At 34.2% G+C, this 15,798-nt stretch overlaps 1 protein-coding gene across 1 annotated transcript in view; it reads left to right on the top strand.

The window, feature by feature from the left end:
• Positions 1-7,329: 7,329 nt before the first annotated feature.
• Positions 7,330-15,798, top strand: part of LOC127701966 (neurotrypsin-like) — a 48,289-nt gene continuing 39,820 nt past the window's right edge. Inside the window, exon 1 of the mRNA XM_052205942.1 lies at positions 7,330-7,438. Coding sequence (XP_052061902.1) covers positions 7,330-7,438 — 109 coding nt within the window. The remainder of the gene's footprint in view (positions 7,439-15,798) is intronic.

The following is a 15,798-nucleotide window of genomic DNA, read 5'->3' as shown; positions in this document are numbered from 1 at the left end:
TCATTTGTATATTATATATATATATTTCAGATGTTATGGATTTAAGATTAGTCAATGGAACGTTTGTCGGAGAGGGTCGAGTAGACGTAAAACACAACGGACAATGGGGGACCATGGGGACAGTATGTGACGATAGCTTTGGTGTAAATGACGCGGCCGTTGTATGTAAAGTGTTAGGATTCCATATTTCGTAAGTAATAATTATTTATTACAACTGGCGTTTTGCCGTTTTGTTAATATTTGTAAGTTTTCTAAACAAGGAGGAATCTTTTTTCAACTGAATAAAAATACATGCATTGATTTGTTGACCATTGAACAATGAGTACATTCGAAATAACTTGGGACATAATTCCCAGAGTTTTCTCTAGACTTAATATCCTCTAAAGAGGATAATGTAGTCGAAACGCGCTTCTGGCGAAACAAATTATGCAAGCATGATTCATTATGCACTGTAGACTTTGACATCTCAACTTTAGCAGACATTTCATTGTTTTGACATTTTTGAATTTCATTTTCTATATGATGAATCTGTTTGTTATTTCTTATAAAAAAATGATGGTGATAATAGTCATACTAATTGCTTTCAGTAGCTGATAGTCTTCTTTGATACTGCATTAATCAGTATTATTTGCAATGATTCATTTCATATTTGAAAATGTTTAAATATAGGCAAATATAAACTAGCTTTTTATATACTGTGAACTATCGAAAAGAGGATATGCATATGTGGTTATATATCTTCTTGTCTATTTTGCTTACATGTGGTCTTTGGGTTCTGTTTTATTGGCATGTACATCGAATTTCTTTTTATTCCAAAAAAAAAAAACCAAAAAAACTTTGAAACTATGTTTTAAATTTCAAATTCAAAATCATCTGTAAAAGGTCTTCCCTGTTCCAATTGCTTCAAGTTGACATACGTTTGTGTGCCCTATATAATAGATTGAAAATAAACTCATCATAGATACCAAGATTAAAAATTTTGTATTTGCGCCAGACGCGCGTTTCGTCTACAAAAGACTCATCAGTGACGCTCGAATAAAAAAAAAAGATAAAAAGGCTAAATAAAGTACGAAGTTGAAGAGCATTGAGGACCAAACATTCCTAAAAGTTTTGCCAAATACAGCTAAGGTAATCTATTCATGAGGTAGAAAAGCCTTAGTATTCCAAAAATACTAAACAGTTAATTTATAATTATGACCATATCAATGGTAATTCATGTCAACGCAGAAGTGCTGACTACTGGGCTGGTGATGAATCTTTTAAAATTCTACGAATTATAACTTTATAGACTTACTTGAATAATATAAAGAGGACAGAAACATACCCTTTTTTCAATTCATTGTACGAACATACGTGTACCACATTGTCCATACATACATAACGGAGACCTTGAACTAAAATATTTCAGTAATCCAACTATTCAGTCGAGAGCTCACTTCGGAAAAGGTCAGGGCGAAGTCTAAATTACAAATCTCAGTTGCAAAGGAAATGAAGTAGAAATCAACCAATACAATTATACAGGTTTGGGACATACTAACTGTGACCATTCTCAAGATGTTGGAATTTCATGTGGTAACTATTGCATTTAACTATATGTTTGATTTTAGATCAAAATTGTATCTACCATGCATATGATACATCTATCTTTTTGCGTACTTTTATACGACCGACAATAACTTTGATAAACGTTATCATACTTTGTATAGTTGAATATCATGGTAAGAGATGTATCTCGGTTTTTGAGATATACAAAATGAACGTCGGTCAAATATGTATGTCAAGACCTTTAAAACACAATACGAATCAATCGGCATTGGCAGTCCTTACAATTCTATAATCAGAAAGGAATGATCTTTATCTTTGCTCTGTAATGGATGTTAAGATAAAGCAGAAGGTTTCAGACTTCCTGTCCAATGCCTTGATTTATTCCTGCCAAAATAGCATGTCTATGCACTAAACGAACGGGATGACTTATATTGTTATTATAGAATGCATAACAGTGTGGACAAGGACACCATGTTTTTAAATGTTATCGTGTCTGTCTCTGGTTGACGACGTAAGTACAGTTATGTCAGAGGCCTCTCAATGGGGATGTTCATACTATATCTTTTCGCATGTCCATTCTTAAAAATAAAGTTTTTGCATGCAAGTTTATAGGAATTTCTTTTGAAAAGGTTTATATAAGCACAACAAATAGTTTCTATTGACAGAATTAGTATATTCAGAGGTGATATCACAGAACATTTTTATTGTATTTTTCAAATTACTATGTAAATGTATTCTGACGTCAAAATTTTTGTGATATCAACCTGTTAGAAGCAATTTGAAAATCTTTTCATTTTTACTATTTTAACATTACCTTTTTCTGTATATTTATCTCGTGGAATTTCTTTTGATTATTTGTGTCGATAGGAGGCTGTCATGCTCATTATACTTGTTATAATACATAATATACCCTACATCTCCTTCAATATCGTCCTGAACATGCATTAAATATTTGCCACTGGACGAAAAGCAACCAACAACCAATCAATCAATCTCCTTTGATTATATTCTACAGTAATCAAAACCTTCTTTCTCTAAACTTTACAATTATTACTACAACGAAAAACATAAAATTTTAAAAACCGCGATTTTTGTTAAATCAAAACATCAACATATTTTTCTTTTATAATTTAAGTTTTTTTTGGCACACAAACGACCGCATTCATATGGTTCTTGAATAACATTTCCACGAGTTAAATTTTGTTAGCATAATTACAAATGGCCAGGAAAATCTTATCATTGCCATGGAGTCGTATATGTGTTCCGTGCAAACAATTATCTAGATCAGAGGACTAAAATGATTATTGTGATTGAAGGTCCGGGCTTCTTATTACTAATAAAAAGTTAGTTGGTCGTAGGTTACTCTGATGTTCAAACCGTACGAATGTTTTTTTTCGTATTTTTTTAATGAACCACAGAACTTCAGTTTTGTGCAAAGAAAAAATATATAACTTTTTTTCTGATTACTTGATGATATACCCTCTGAATATAATATTTTGAAAAAAAAGGTTTTGATGTTATTACATAGATCATATTAAAAAAAAAGAACAAATTCTTATAAACTTTTACGCAAACAGTTTTATTTCATGAAAGATAGTAATTCTGTACATCCCCATTGAGAGGCCCTGACATATTATAATTGCGTGAAATCTTTGAAGTCGACAGCCAGTGACACACACGATAACATTTAAATACCATGTGTTCACCAGCCAGTGACACACACGATAACATTTAAATACTATGTGTCCACCCGCCAGTGACACACACGATAACATTTAAATACCATGTGTCAGTGTCCACGCTGTTATAAAACTACATTCTAACTAGTTACATGGCATGATATAAATGTATTCGTCACCAACAATGTATGTCTGACGAGATCAAAACCTGTCGTTTCTAGGCACATTTTGTCCACTCTGTGTCTCGAATGACAATTGATGTCTACACTTTATGACATTTGCATGAAATCCGTATGTTCATACATTATTTTGAAATTGCCAAATATTAGGCAATCAACCGAAAAAAAACCCCAACACTAATCATTTTCTTTATAAACGCTGTAAGCCATTTATATTCATAATCATATTATGTGTACACATATAGCAGTAATACCATAATGAAAAAAAAATCGCTTCCTCTAGCAAGTCTACACCAACAAGTCAGAATACGTAACTTAAATTAGATAAATATTTCTATTTCACCCTTTAATATACATTAGATGTTGCTGGCTTCAGAATCAATAAAGCTCTGCAAACAAATAACATATGATAAGCAAGTTATATTTCCAAGTTTTCAGTCTTTTACATTATACATTTTTTGGCAAGTTAATTTAACACCCAAGGATTACAAAGCAACTAAGCAAGAAGGGAAAAACACCGGGAAATCTATACAAAACCAATGTAACAAACAAAAAAGACAATAGCTATAATAAAAGTACGTTGTGAATAAATTGATTCCAAAACTGTGCCTGTTTTGTATGAATGTAACTTTTTTGCACGTAAAAACCTTCGTAACACCTGAAAATTTTTCTGCTCTCTGGCTTCACTTGTAAAACCTTTGTTCATATCGTACTAGAAATGAAATCACTTGGTCCACTAAAATGTACGTTATCAATTATTGGTAAGAAACGTTCATATTTGTTTAACGTACGTTTAGTTACATCAGTTACGTTCTTATTTTTCCTTTGTCTGCATGTGAAGCAAAATAAACAGTTAATTACACTATCAACATTAATAATACTATCAAAATCTTTTTTTTTATATTCAATTTAGCAACTCCATTTAGGCTGGTAGGTGGAGCAAAACCATCGAAGGGCAGACTTGAAGTTTATTATTCCGGAAGTTTGGGGTCAGTTTGTGATGACAATTTTGACCTTAGAGATGCAACTTTTGTATGCAGAACGCTTGGATTCATGATGAGGAAAACTGCCGTCCACAAAACACTACACATTAACAACACAAAGCCCACCTATAACTTGGGTAGAATTCATTTTATTTCAGAAGGATAAGCTGTTTCTGCTCCACTAATAATATCCATCTTGTTGACAAGTAAAAATCTAGTTACCCGTCAAGCGAATCCAAAATCTGGTAAATTAAAATGTAAACCTGTAAAAACACGTGACTGGCGAATACTTATTCCTATACACTAGTTCTAGCGTAGTTAAGGCTTGTGACAAATATTTTTTGAAAATATGAGGTCTCATGCTGTCCTTGTATAAGTCACTGTCTCTATAATATACGATTCTCTTGTAAGAAGAAACCGTCAGTCAAATAAACTGTGACACAAAACGCACGCATTTGAGTATGATATATATATATATGTATATATAAATATATATAATTCGTCTAAATAACAGCCCAACAATGTTAGATCTGTAAATTTGCGTTAGCAAATTTTTTTATTCTTCCCTGGCCGGGATTCGAACTCATGGTACTGAGATTTCGTGCCACCAAATCGCCTTGCACTGTGCCCGACGCGCTAGACCACTCGACCACCTAGGCTCTACAATAATAAAGCTTTTCCTCGTCAGTTTTAATCTATCGTCGTAACGCAGTACATGATATATAAGGCATGAAGATGTAATTGTTACAGATCAGCTGAATTATCTATTGTAAAGGATCCTACAAATTAATATAAGATGCAGTCACAAAAATAATTATATTATAAGCACGTCTGAACCAGTGACGACTTAACAACAAATTTTATCCATCGGATCACCAGTGATGGTGATACAAGGCTGAAAACACATTCTGTATATGTAATTCGTCTAAATAACAGCCCAACAATATTAGATCTGTACATTGTTAGCAAATGTTTTTGTTCTTCCGTGGCCGAGATTCGAACTCATGCTACTGTGACACCAAATCGCTTTGCATTGTGCCCGACGTGCTAGACCACTCGACCACCTAGGCTCAAGAACAATGAAGCTTTCGGTAGCCGGGTGTTACCTTTCCTCGTCAGTTTTAATCTAGCGTCGTAACACAGTACATGATATGTAAGGCATGAAGATGTATTTGTTATAAATATATATATCTTTTCTAGAAGTGTATAGGAGGTAAGATATAATTATATATATATATATATATATATCTTTGGCAACATCTTACGGTGTTTATATATCTCAAAGCGAAGCTCGAGTCCAATATAGAATTTACTCACCCAGTATATATCGTATTAGGTTACAAGCATACTGTGTAACGAATTTATCGTACCGACTATCTTAACTTCTGAATTTAGACGTATATAACGAGTATATTAATATAAGGTCAATGGGCGTGTTTTATATATATACAAGTCTAAATTGAAAACAACCCTCAAACCTATGATTGCGTTGGATAAAAACCGCAATTTTTATACGTGTGCATGCAAAACAAATTTCTTGGTAGAGGAGTCTAAATACAGTACAAACAACATTTTCCAAAAGACCAAAAAAGTGAAAAAGTATATTTAAACAAAACGCATCAGACTAACAGGTCAAACAACGGATGTTCTAAAACCCTGCTGACTGCCATTGTCGATTGCCAAATAAACGGACCACAAGATGTAACAAAATGGATCTTTAATATTAATTTAATACCAAACAGAAAACAATAAACTTGCGGAAAAGATGGTATACCGCAAACATGAGGTGCAAATATTATATGTAATTATATCTTACCTCCTGTACACTTCTAGAAATATCATTGGTTAAAAGCGAACACGTTGGAACCGTGTATATTGACAGGTCAGTGGGCGTGTTTTATTTTTCGTGCACAGTCAGTGGGCGTGTTTTATTTTTCGTGCACAGTCAGTGGGCGCGGTTTATCTTAAATTCAGGGTTGGTAGTCGAGTTACGTTCCTTTAAAAACAACCGGTACTGTTCTCAATTTAACATACATAATTATAATTTTTTCATGCTTTTAGACAAAACAGTCTAACAGACGTTGACTTTCTCACTGTAAATAATTGAATGTGTTTAATATTGTGTTGAAATTATGATATCAAGGTTTACAACTACATCGTTGTACGTCTAAATTCCGAATGTTAAGATAGTCGGTAAGATAAATTCGTTACACAGTGTGCTTGTAACCCAATACGATATATACTGGTCAGTAAATTCCATATTGGGCTCGAGCTTCGCTTTGGGATATAAACACCTTAAGGTGGTGCCAAAGTTAACAATAGGGATCTAAGAATCGTCTCTTTAGTATCAAGTTTTGTGTAGAGTTTCAGGTGTAAAACTGAAATATCTTAATCTAGGAATGTAAGTTATTGCTGTTTAAATTTGATTTATTTAAAGTAAGTTCCTTCGGGTAAATTTTGGCAGTATATTTAGAATTTTTTTTATTATTTATCGGAACAAAATACATAAAGATAACGACAAGGGTTAGTGCATTTAGCAATGAAATGGAATTTAGACCGGTCTTTACAGAGTTTGGCCATAAATTGTGACTCATAGCAGTAAAGGAAAACGTCGGCTAATAAAGGGGCACAATTGGTGCTAAGGGGGAAAACCTACAACCTGTCTATAAAACTTATTGCAGAAACGTACATAATTGTTGTCAATGAAAAAATTACAGCTTTAATCGTCTCATTATTATGTATGATTCCTGAGCTTCGATAGGTACACATAGATGTAGCCTGCTAAATTGTCAACCAGCTCCACTATATCCCTGAATCATTAATATGCAAGAAAATAAAACATTGTCACTTACAATCTTAATACTAAATATATCTGTTTCATTCACTAGTCATCCGGTAGTATATCCCGGAGGTCATTTCGGTCACAGCTGCTTATCGAGAAAAATGGCCGATCTTACCTGCACTGGAGCAGAAAAAGACGTATCTGTTTGCCAATCTATAGGCTGGGGAAGTCATAACTGTGGACAGAGGGACGACGTTGGTGTTGAATGCCGTAAGTCATGAATTGATAATCAACACTCTACTTTAAGCTAAAAATTCTTTGGTTATTATTTGTAAAAAGAAAAATCTGCTTAACTCTGGCATCACAACGCCTAAGTAAGTACGTGTAAAAAATCCAAAAACAACCCAAAGCTATATTATGATGGCCCCCAACCCACCCCACCCCACCCCACCCCAAATAACTGTGCAGTAATTTGCTTTAAAAAATTGATTAGCTTGATTTCTTTCTTTGCGTTTAGTCACACTTCTTATTATATAATAATACAGGAGATGTGTGAGACACGTGAATGCAACACACACAATACGCGATAAGTCCCTCGTAAGAATAAACAAAGAAAGTACTATGTGCTAATCATGTCACCCTACTGTATATCCCTGTAGACATTTTGTTGACAGCAGCAAGATATATGTTGTACGTTATGGTGGAAAAAACTCGTCCATTTCTGAACTTGTTTTATTTCCGATATTTCTTTCAGATCCTTCTTGTCTGTATCAAGTCATGATATCTGGACGAATTATTATATCTCGATGTTTTTCCTTTCTGACTTGTATGTCTATTATTCGGAATAGTCGAGTGTTGGAGGATGGGGGAGTCTGTTGTACTGTCCGATATTTTTGTTCAGAAATTATTGCGATGTTTTTATTATTGCAAAAAATGCGACAGGGTTACAATCGCAATAATTTGTTTTTTACGTATTGTATAACTTTTATTCTAGGTTGTATCTATTACAATTATCCCAGAAACAAGTATCATATTTTTGTTATGGTCTATTTGTACATAAGAATAGTGTAATCGCAAAGCCGTTATTGTAAACTTTAATGTTATACTTGTCATGCCTGTCACTCGGCATATTTGTTTGATTCAGGGTTAAATATGCTCTTGTACTGAATATGTATGGAATATTTGCCACTTTACGTTACGTGAATTTCATGTAGTACGAAAAAATTGACAGTGCAACAGACAACACCAACCGCCTAACAACTTTGGAGAAAAAACCGTACAAAACAAGGACCAACAACAATTAAGATTTGGATCAAGAAATCAAAAATCTTAATTCTATCAATTAATCTTAACTGAATCGGTAAGTATATCACACGTGTAATCCTAGCTATTTAAAAATGTAAAAATAATGACAATGATAAAGAAACCAAAAAAAAAAAAAACATTCTGGAAAGGTGGTCAGAATTGTGGATTAGACAAATGGAGCACAACCAGGGCCATTTATGATACATATATTTCACAAAGTTCAACCTAATCATTTAAATAATAATGGGAAACGCACGCCTTAGCATATTAAGTCAACTGTCAAATATATACCCAGGCCCTGCAGGAATGGTACATGTACTACACATAATTGGAAAGTCTACAATTGAAAAACAATATTTTCTATTGATACTTGTTTATGTTAAAGAGACAAATCTCCGCTATGTGAATGGTCCGAGTGCTTCTAGAGAAAGAGTGGAAACCATGTACCGTGGAGAGTGGTTAACAATATTTGTGATGGCAGTTTCGATCAGAAAGAATCCACCGTAGTCTGTACAATGTTCGGATACCATAACTCGTAAGATTTTAACAATTTGAACTTTAAATTGTTCTGGTTCTGAAACATCATTATTTATGTTAAATAATCATATTTCATACTCCTTCTTCAGTATAGATGAACACAATAAACTTTTAACCGAAAACAAACAGTCCGGTATCAAAATAGAAATGTAGTTTTTAAGCAGACAAACAACTCAATTTACTCCTGTAGGCCTTTGATTATTTCTTCTATGATTTATTCAAGAAGAACTGAAATCTACAATGCCAACCAATAAGCTTTTGATTAAAGATTAATTACCCTTGTGTCAATTAAGGAGGAATTATGCTTATTCATACATATATGTTTAAAACGAAAAAGGTAATTAAAGAGGGACGGAAGATACCAGAGGGACAGTCAAACTCATAGATCGAAAACAAACTGACAACGCCATAGCCAAAAATAAAAAGACAAACAGACAAATAATAGTACAGATGACACAACATAGAAAACTAAAGACTAAGCAACACGAACCCCACCAAAAACTGGGGGTGATCTCAGGTGCTCCGGAAGGGTGAGCAGATCCTGCTCCACATGTGGCATCCGTCGTGTTGCTTATGTTATTACAAATCCGGTAAGTAGTCTAATTCGGTAGGTCACATTCGTGAAAAGCGAAGGGTATTGTAGTTACGACATAAGGAACATATCCGATATCATTTGTGAAACGGTTATTCCATAACGGTCAACCAACTCGTGATGGCGTCCGTAAAATTTACGAAGGGATGATTTCAACTTCACCATTTGGAACTCTTGGTTTAAAAGTTTCCTTGTGAGCAGTAATCCTCTATCAAGGAAATCATGATAGGAAATATAAACCCGGGAATATCTTATCAATTGGGAGATATATACTCCGTATGCAGGCGCTGTTGGAATGTTACTACATAGAAATGGAAAAATCACAATTGGGAAGCTGAAATCATCTCTTTTGTCGTAAAGTTTTGTTTTCAACCGACCCTCATTGTCAATTTCTAGATGTAAGTCAAGATATGAGGCAGACTTAACTGTATATGTAGTATCCTTTATCTGTAGTTCGATGGGATAGATTCGTTCAACATAGTCACCAAAGTTTGTTTTATTTAGTGAGAGAACATCATCTATATAGCGGATTGTAAAGTTAAAGGATATTGCTAACTTCTTATCTTTCTTCCTAAAAAGTTCCTGTATGAAGTCAGCCTCATAATAATAAAGAAACAAGTCGGCAAGAAGAGGGGCACAATTGGTTCCCATTGGAATTCCGACAGTCTGTTGAAAAATACGTCCTCCAAACGTAACAAATATGTTGACAATCAAGAAATCAAGCATCTTGATAATGTCAGTTTCAGAGAATTTTTTGTTTGAATCAGAGTTATTCTTTACAAAGTAGGATTTATCCCTCCTCAAGACAAGATACTTGTATGTACGTTCGCCATTCGTTTTAATGAAACTTAGAAATACCAACTCTTTCAATTTGTCTTTTAGTTTGGAATGGGGAATACTTGTGTAAAGTGTAGAAAAGTCAAATGTTTTAATACTATTGATAGAGTCTTAGATTTTATGTACTCTAAAAGATCCACATCTAATTCACGCCACCTCTAGAATAGGCAGTTTCACAATAACTTTGGAGCCCGGCTTTGATTGCTGATAAAATAGAGGTTAATAATTTAGAAAGAGGTTTCGTGGAGCAATTGGAAGACCCAGCAATATACCGTTGTTTGTAAGGACACTTATGTAGTTTAGGTATCCAATAAAGTGATGGAAGATTCAGTTCTTCATCTTTGGTTGAAATTCCGAAGGAACATAGAACAGACCTATGATTTTCCAGGATTTCCTCTTTGGTAAGTGTCGTGAGGGTATATGTTGAGTTTTCAAATTAATTGTCAATACCTAATTCATTTATCAAGCAGTTTATGTAATGATATTTACACACAAAAACGATGTTGTTTGGGGCTTTATCTGCGGGGACAACAACATATTTGTCACGAAGGTAGGACAAGTGTTTTGCAACATTTGGGTCTTTAAAAATTGACGTAGCGTGGGTATTTATAGACCCATTTAGTTTCATAATTCGGATTTGTATCAACGCCCTCACAGCCTTAATCCATTCGGAAAGAGTATCTACGTCTTCTTTCTCGCGTTTAGCCAATTGCCTGGCATAATCCTCGATTGAATCCATCAGTATTTTGAATTGTATTTCCAATTGATGGATTTAGGCTCACGATATTTAGGACCTTTGGATAACAAATTTCGAAGGGAAGAGTTATTGACAATGTTGAGGTCTCCGGTAATAACGTGGCCAGCCGGATTATATGTGAATTGGGAACTAGCATAGGTGCAATCAGGAGGTTTAGACTTGAAGTCGTCAGTGTTGAGATCCTGCAAAACGTGTTTGTAATTGAAAATTTTAGTTGCAATTGGTTTGGTATAGGTATAAGAAATTATTGGTACAGACTGATCTTTAAAATAAGGAGGTATTTTCGACTGAACTAATTTATGATGAAGGATATTGCCTAAGTTGACGCCATCGAGACCTTTGTTGGCAAAGGAAAGTTTAAGAAAAGATCTTTTCTCTTTTTCATCTTTTCCAATGCGAACTGGTTTGAAAAGTCTGTGACTATAGCAATATCCGAAATGATAGATGTAAGTTTGTATTGGTTTGAATGAGGGTTTGTAACAGTGGTTTCCAAACATAAATTGAACAGAGAATGAAGTTTTGAAAGGGGTAATGAATAAAGTTTCGTGCTAATGTGATGAATACCTAAAGGCTGTTGTATAAATGGTAGCAAGTCATTAATAGAGACATCATGCAAAGTAGGTGATGTATAATGACGATGACCATGACTGCATCTACGTCGAGGAGTAGAGTTGAAAATATTCATCACATTCACCGAGCTACAGGAAGGACTATACCATCAATTTTGTCATTGCAACCATATGGTGTCGCAGTTCCCAATTGTCGAATCCAGTAGTCCTCTTTTTGTCTACGGAGAGGCGTTGCAAGTTGAGGATTGTTAGTCTTGTGGTATATTTTTTCGATAATACGAACTGTCATAGAAACGATGGAATGATCAGGCTGATTAAAATGCTGGTATAGAATGTCGTTTGCATTGAGGTTGATATTTGATCTATGGCCGCATATACGTTTGTTTAGCCTTCCTTTCGTTTCACCGACGTAAACCAATCCACAAAGGTTACACTCTAATCCGTAATCCGTAGAGATAATAAAATATGCGCCATTATTAGTACGGTGACAATTAAGGTAAATCTAAAAATTTAATGGATCGAAATTCCTCATGGTTAATTTTTGTCTTATTTTGAAGATAAATATAATACCCTTTGATTAAGACATGCCGAAGAGTGCCAGAGTGGTGCAGATTTTTGATAACTGTGGTCAAAGGTCAAAAGGGGGATTTTAAAAATTCGCATTTTTTTGACATTTTGGACAATTTCTCGGTAGATCCTCATGATAACAGAGAAAAATTGTTAATGGAATCAAGCTCTAATAATGTTGAACGAACTCAGCTTTTCATAGTTATGCCTGATTGCCAGATATTAGTGATGTATACCCCGCTTCCAACATGTAAGAAAATGAAGAAAAAAATCTTTATCTACGGCAATTTTCGACAAGAAATATTCATATCTAAAATTTAGTTATGCAATAATATATTACAACATCTACAGATATTTTTGGGAAAGTTTTGTTAGCATGCCTCAAAGAAAAAGGAGAAATAATTCTGTAAAGTTAACACCCGGTCCATGTTCAATGAAAAAATTGATGAAATTCATTATTGATTATTTAAAACACAAAAGAATGTTGGAACTATAAAAAAAAGTCTTGGTGCATTTATGTCAGCATGTACACGAGAGTATATGATCTTTTTCTATGTTCATAGGTCAATCAGTATAAGAGCAATAACATATTGAAAACTTGTGTCCCCTTTTTTTATAAAACTACACAAACATTGGAATATATAGCAGACTTGACTAAAACCGATTTGAAAACCAGATATATATGTGAATTGCAAACAAATACGATTCACAGAAATATTACGCTGCAATGAAGCTGTCTAGGTATATTGTTCACTAACACTAGACATCAATGTGCACGTCCATTTGAAAAGGTAACGGGACATTAAGAAAAAATGTCATGGTATGTAGTACTTCCAAAATATTCGATACAAAAATATCTCCAGTTGGTTTGAAAGCGCACCAACCGTCTCAAGGTCCGCGAACACTGGCTGGTTTGTTTGTCTGGTTTTGGTTTGTTTTGTTTGTTTTCGTAGAGCTGGTTTCTACAATCACCTCTGCCCTGACAACAACAAAAGGTAGTGCACGACACATTCTGTTCGTAGCATACGCAAGATTTGCTACAAATAGTTTTGCATTTACATGTACAAGGTCCTGTAAAAAGTCAGGGGACATTGGATTCAAAATATACTGAAACTATAGAGCTATTCCCCATATCCATAGATACTCGAAAAATGTGCTGTCTGAATTATGCCTCTGAAGGAAGTAGTCTAACTAAGGAAGCACATTTGGAAAGCGCCGTCTTCACTCTTGAGTTTATTTTATATTTAGATCACCATGTACTGATTGATCATTGCTTCTGGGGTCATATAAATCCGCGACTTTTCGTTGCAACAGATGTGTAAATATAAGAACCAGCTAGATAGACACACTTTGAAGCATGCATGGGTTTTGTTTCGACGCCTTATAACAGTCTTTTTTGACAACTTCGATTAAAGAAAACGTGTCGAATCCTGTAAGAGCGTGTGCAGATGGTAGCGTGCCAGACATTAGTGGTCCAATAGCTACAAAAAAGCATATGTCGTGAACAGGTAAAAACCGTCTTGCGTCTTTGGTTGAAGAAACGCTTCCATTCTGAAACGACAATTCATCATGTTTGACATCTGAGAAAAATATCTAATTAGAAATACAACATAAGTACTGTTAACCAACTTATTTTCGCGGATGCTTTATTTCGCGATTAGCCCTTTCTAGCCAATATCGCGGCGATTTGTTTTCACGATTCTCAAACTTACTTGATGTAGTTATATATGGAAAAATCCAAGTTTTACATATTCGCGTCATTTTTCTACTCGCGAAAGTCGCGAAAATAAATCGCTCGCGAAAATTAGTTGGTCTACTGTATCTGATGATTTTAAATATAATGCTACCCCTGGAATAACTTTTTACCATCTGTTCATTAGCAAACAGAGACGGCAGAATAATTCTTATATCTGCCTCTTCGGTCAATTACAGATCCGGCACAAAATTGCTTCACAGTCTATCGATTTTGAAACGACCCCGCTAGGAATATTTCGTAATGGTCTTGCAAATCAAAATCATTGTATTACGGGAGTCTATAGTCACCTACAAATCTTATCAAACCCTGTTTATTTTCGGGTGCACAAAGAAATTTCTTACAATCTCTAATTGATCTGCCTTTAATGACTTGAAGATCCTTAGATCTACCACCATTTGAAATATACCTCCTTATTTTTCTGCTGATTTTGTAGAATGTTCCACATCATATTGATCAATCTCGTCCACGACACATCCGAAATTTTCAAAACAAGCTACATGTATTAGGGTTTTAAAGGTGTCCTTGGCTAAATCTCCAAAAATGTTGTACCTTTTTACATAAAGACTTTGAACAATACCCATACCATCTCTGATCAGGGGTGTATTGGTTTTTAATGCAAGGATATCACACACTCAGCTAAAGGTATACATTTCCGTACAGTATCGCATGAGAGTGCATTGTAATTATTTTCCATATGAAAATAATTGTCATCTGCAAACCAGGCAAAAATATTTATCAGAGGTATAGGAATAAATTGTAAAGCTGTAGGAATACTAAATTTTGACGGAAATAGATAGTAATCATTTGAAACGAACGATCGTAAACTAGTACTGCTTTTCACATTTTTTCGCATCATGAAGGGTCTGGAAGAAAGGAACAATATGTATCTAGCAAATTATACTAATTTAACTCATTGTGAAAAACACAGCAATTCATAAGTCAAGTGAAAGTAGAAAAAGGGAGCGCAACATGACTTATAGAGTTGACTATTGAATAGTATTATAACTGATATTTGATGAGGACAACAAAAAGGCTTGTAAAAGTGGATTAGTACGTTCTATCAAACTTTGATATATTAAAACTTCTTAAGTATTGGTTGTTCAACTATTTTTTGTCCAAATCGACTACGGGTGATGTATGTAAGAAATTTAATATACTTTGACAGACGGTAAGATTGAAAAAAAGTCTCATGCAATTGAAATTCTTCAAATTCACTCCATATGTATTTTCATATGATACTTAATTTTGATATTAAGTGAAAGCTGATACATTACTCTTTCATTTTATAGCAAATATTTTTTGATAAAATTATCTTCATTCGGGAATAAATTATCAGCGTTCCCGTGTTTGATAAGGAAAAAGAAAAAATTCGGAAAATCACGCTTTACCGCGATTTTACAAAAAACGGCACCGTGCGAAAACTCTACGACAGGGCTAAAATGATAGTATAATGTTTGCTATATCATCGTGTGTAGTTTCAATCGTGAGGTATGTCGGTCCATTAAACTCTTAGAATAAGCGACTTTTTCTTGATTTGTCACTCCACTATATGATATGATGAAATTAACGTAGAAAAAGGAGAACGGACATTTGGGACATAAACATCGAACGGACACTTTAAAAAAAAGATTAGATATCAACAACGCTTTCTCCAAACAGCATTTCAATATGACTCTATACAACCACAAAAGTGGTTCTTGGTTATGATTG

This window comes from Mytilus californianus, unplaced genomic scaffold (assembly GCF_021869535.1).
Source record: "Mytilus californianus isolate M0D057914Y unplaced genomic scaffold, xbMytCali1.0.p SCAF_5, whole genome shotgun sequence".
Classification (NCBI taxonomy): Eukaryota; Metazoa; Mollusca; class Bivalvia; order Mytilida; family Mytilidae; genus Mytilus; species Mytilus californianus.
Note: the sequence above shows the minus strand (reverse complement) of the source record. Positions and strands in the feature narration are given on the sequence as shown.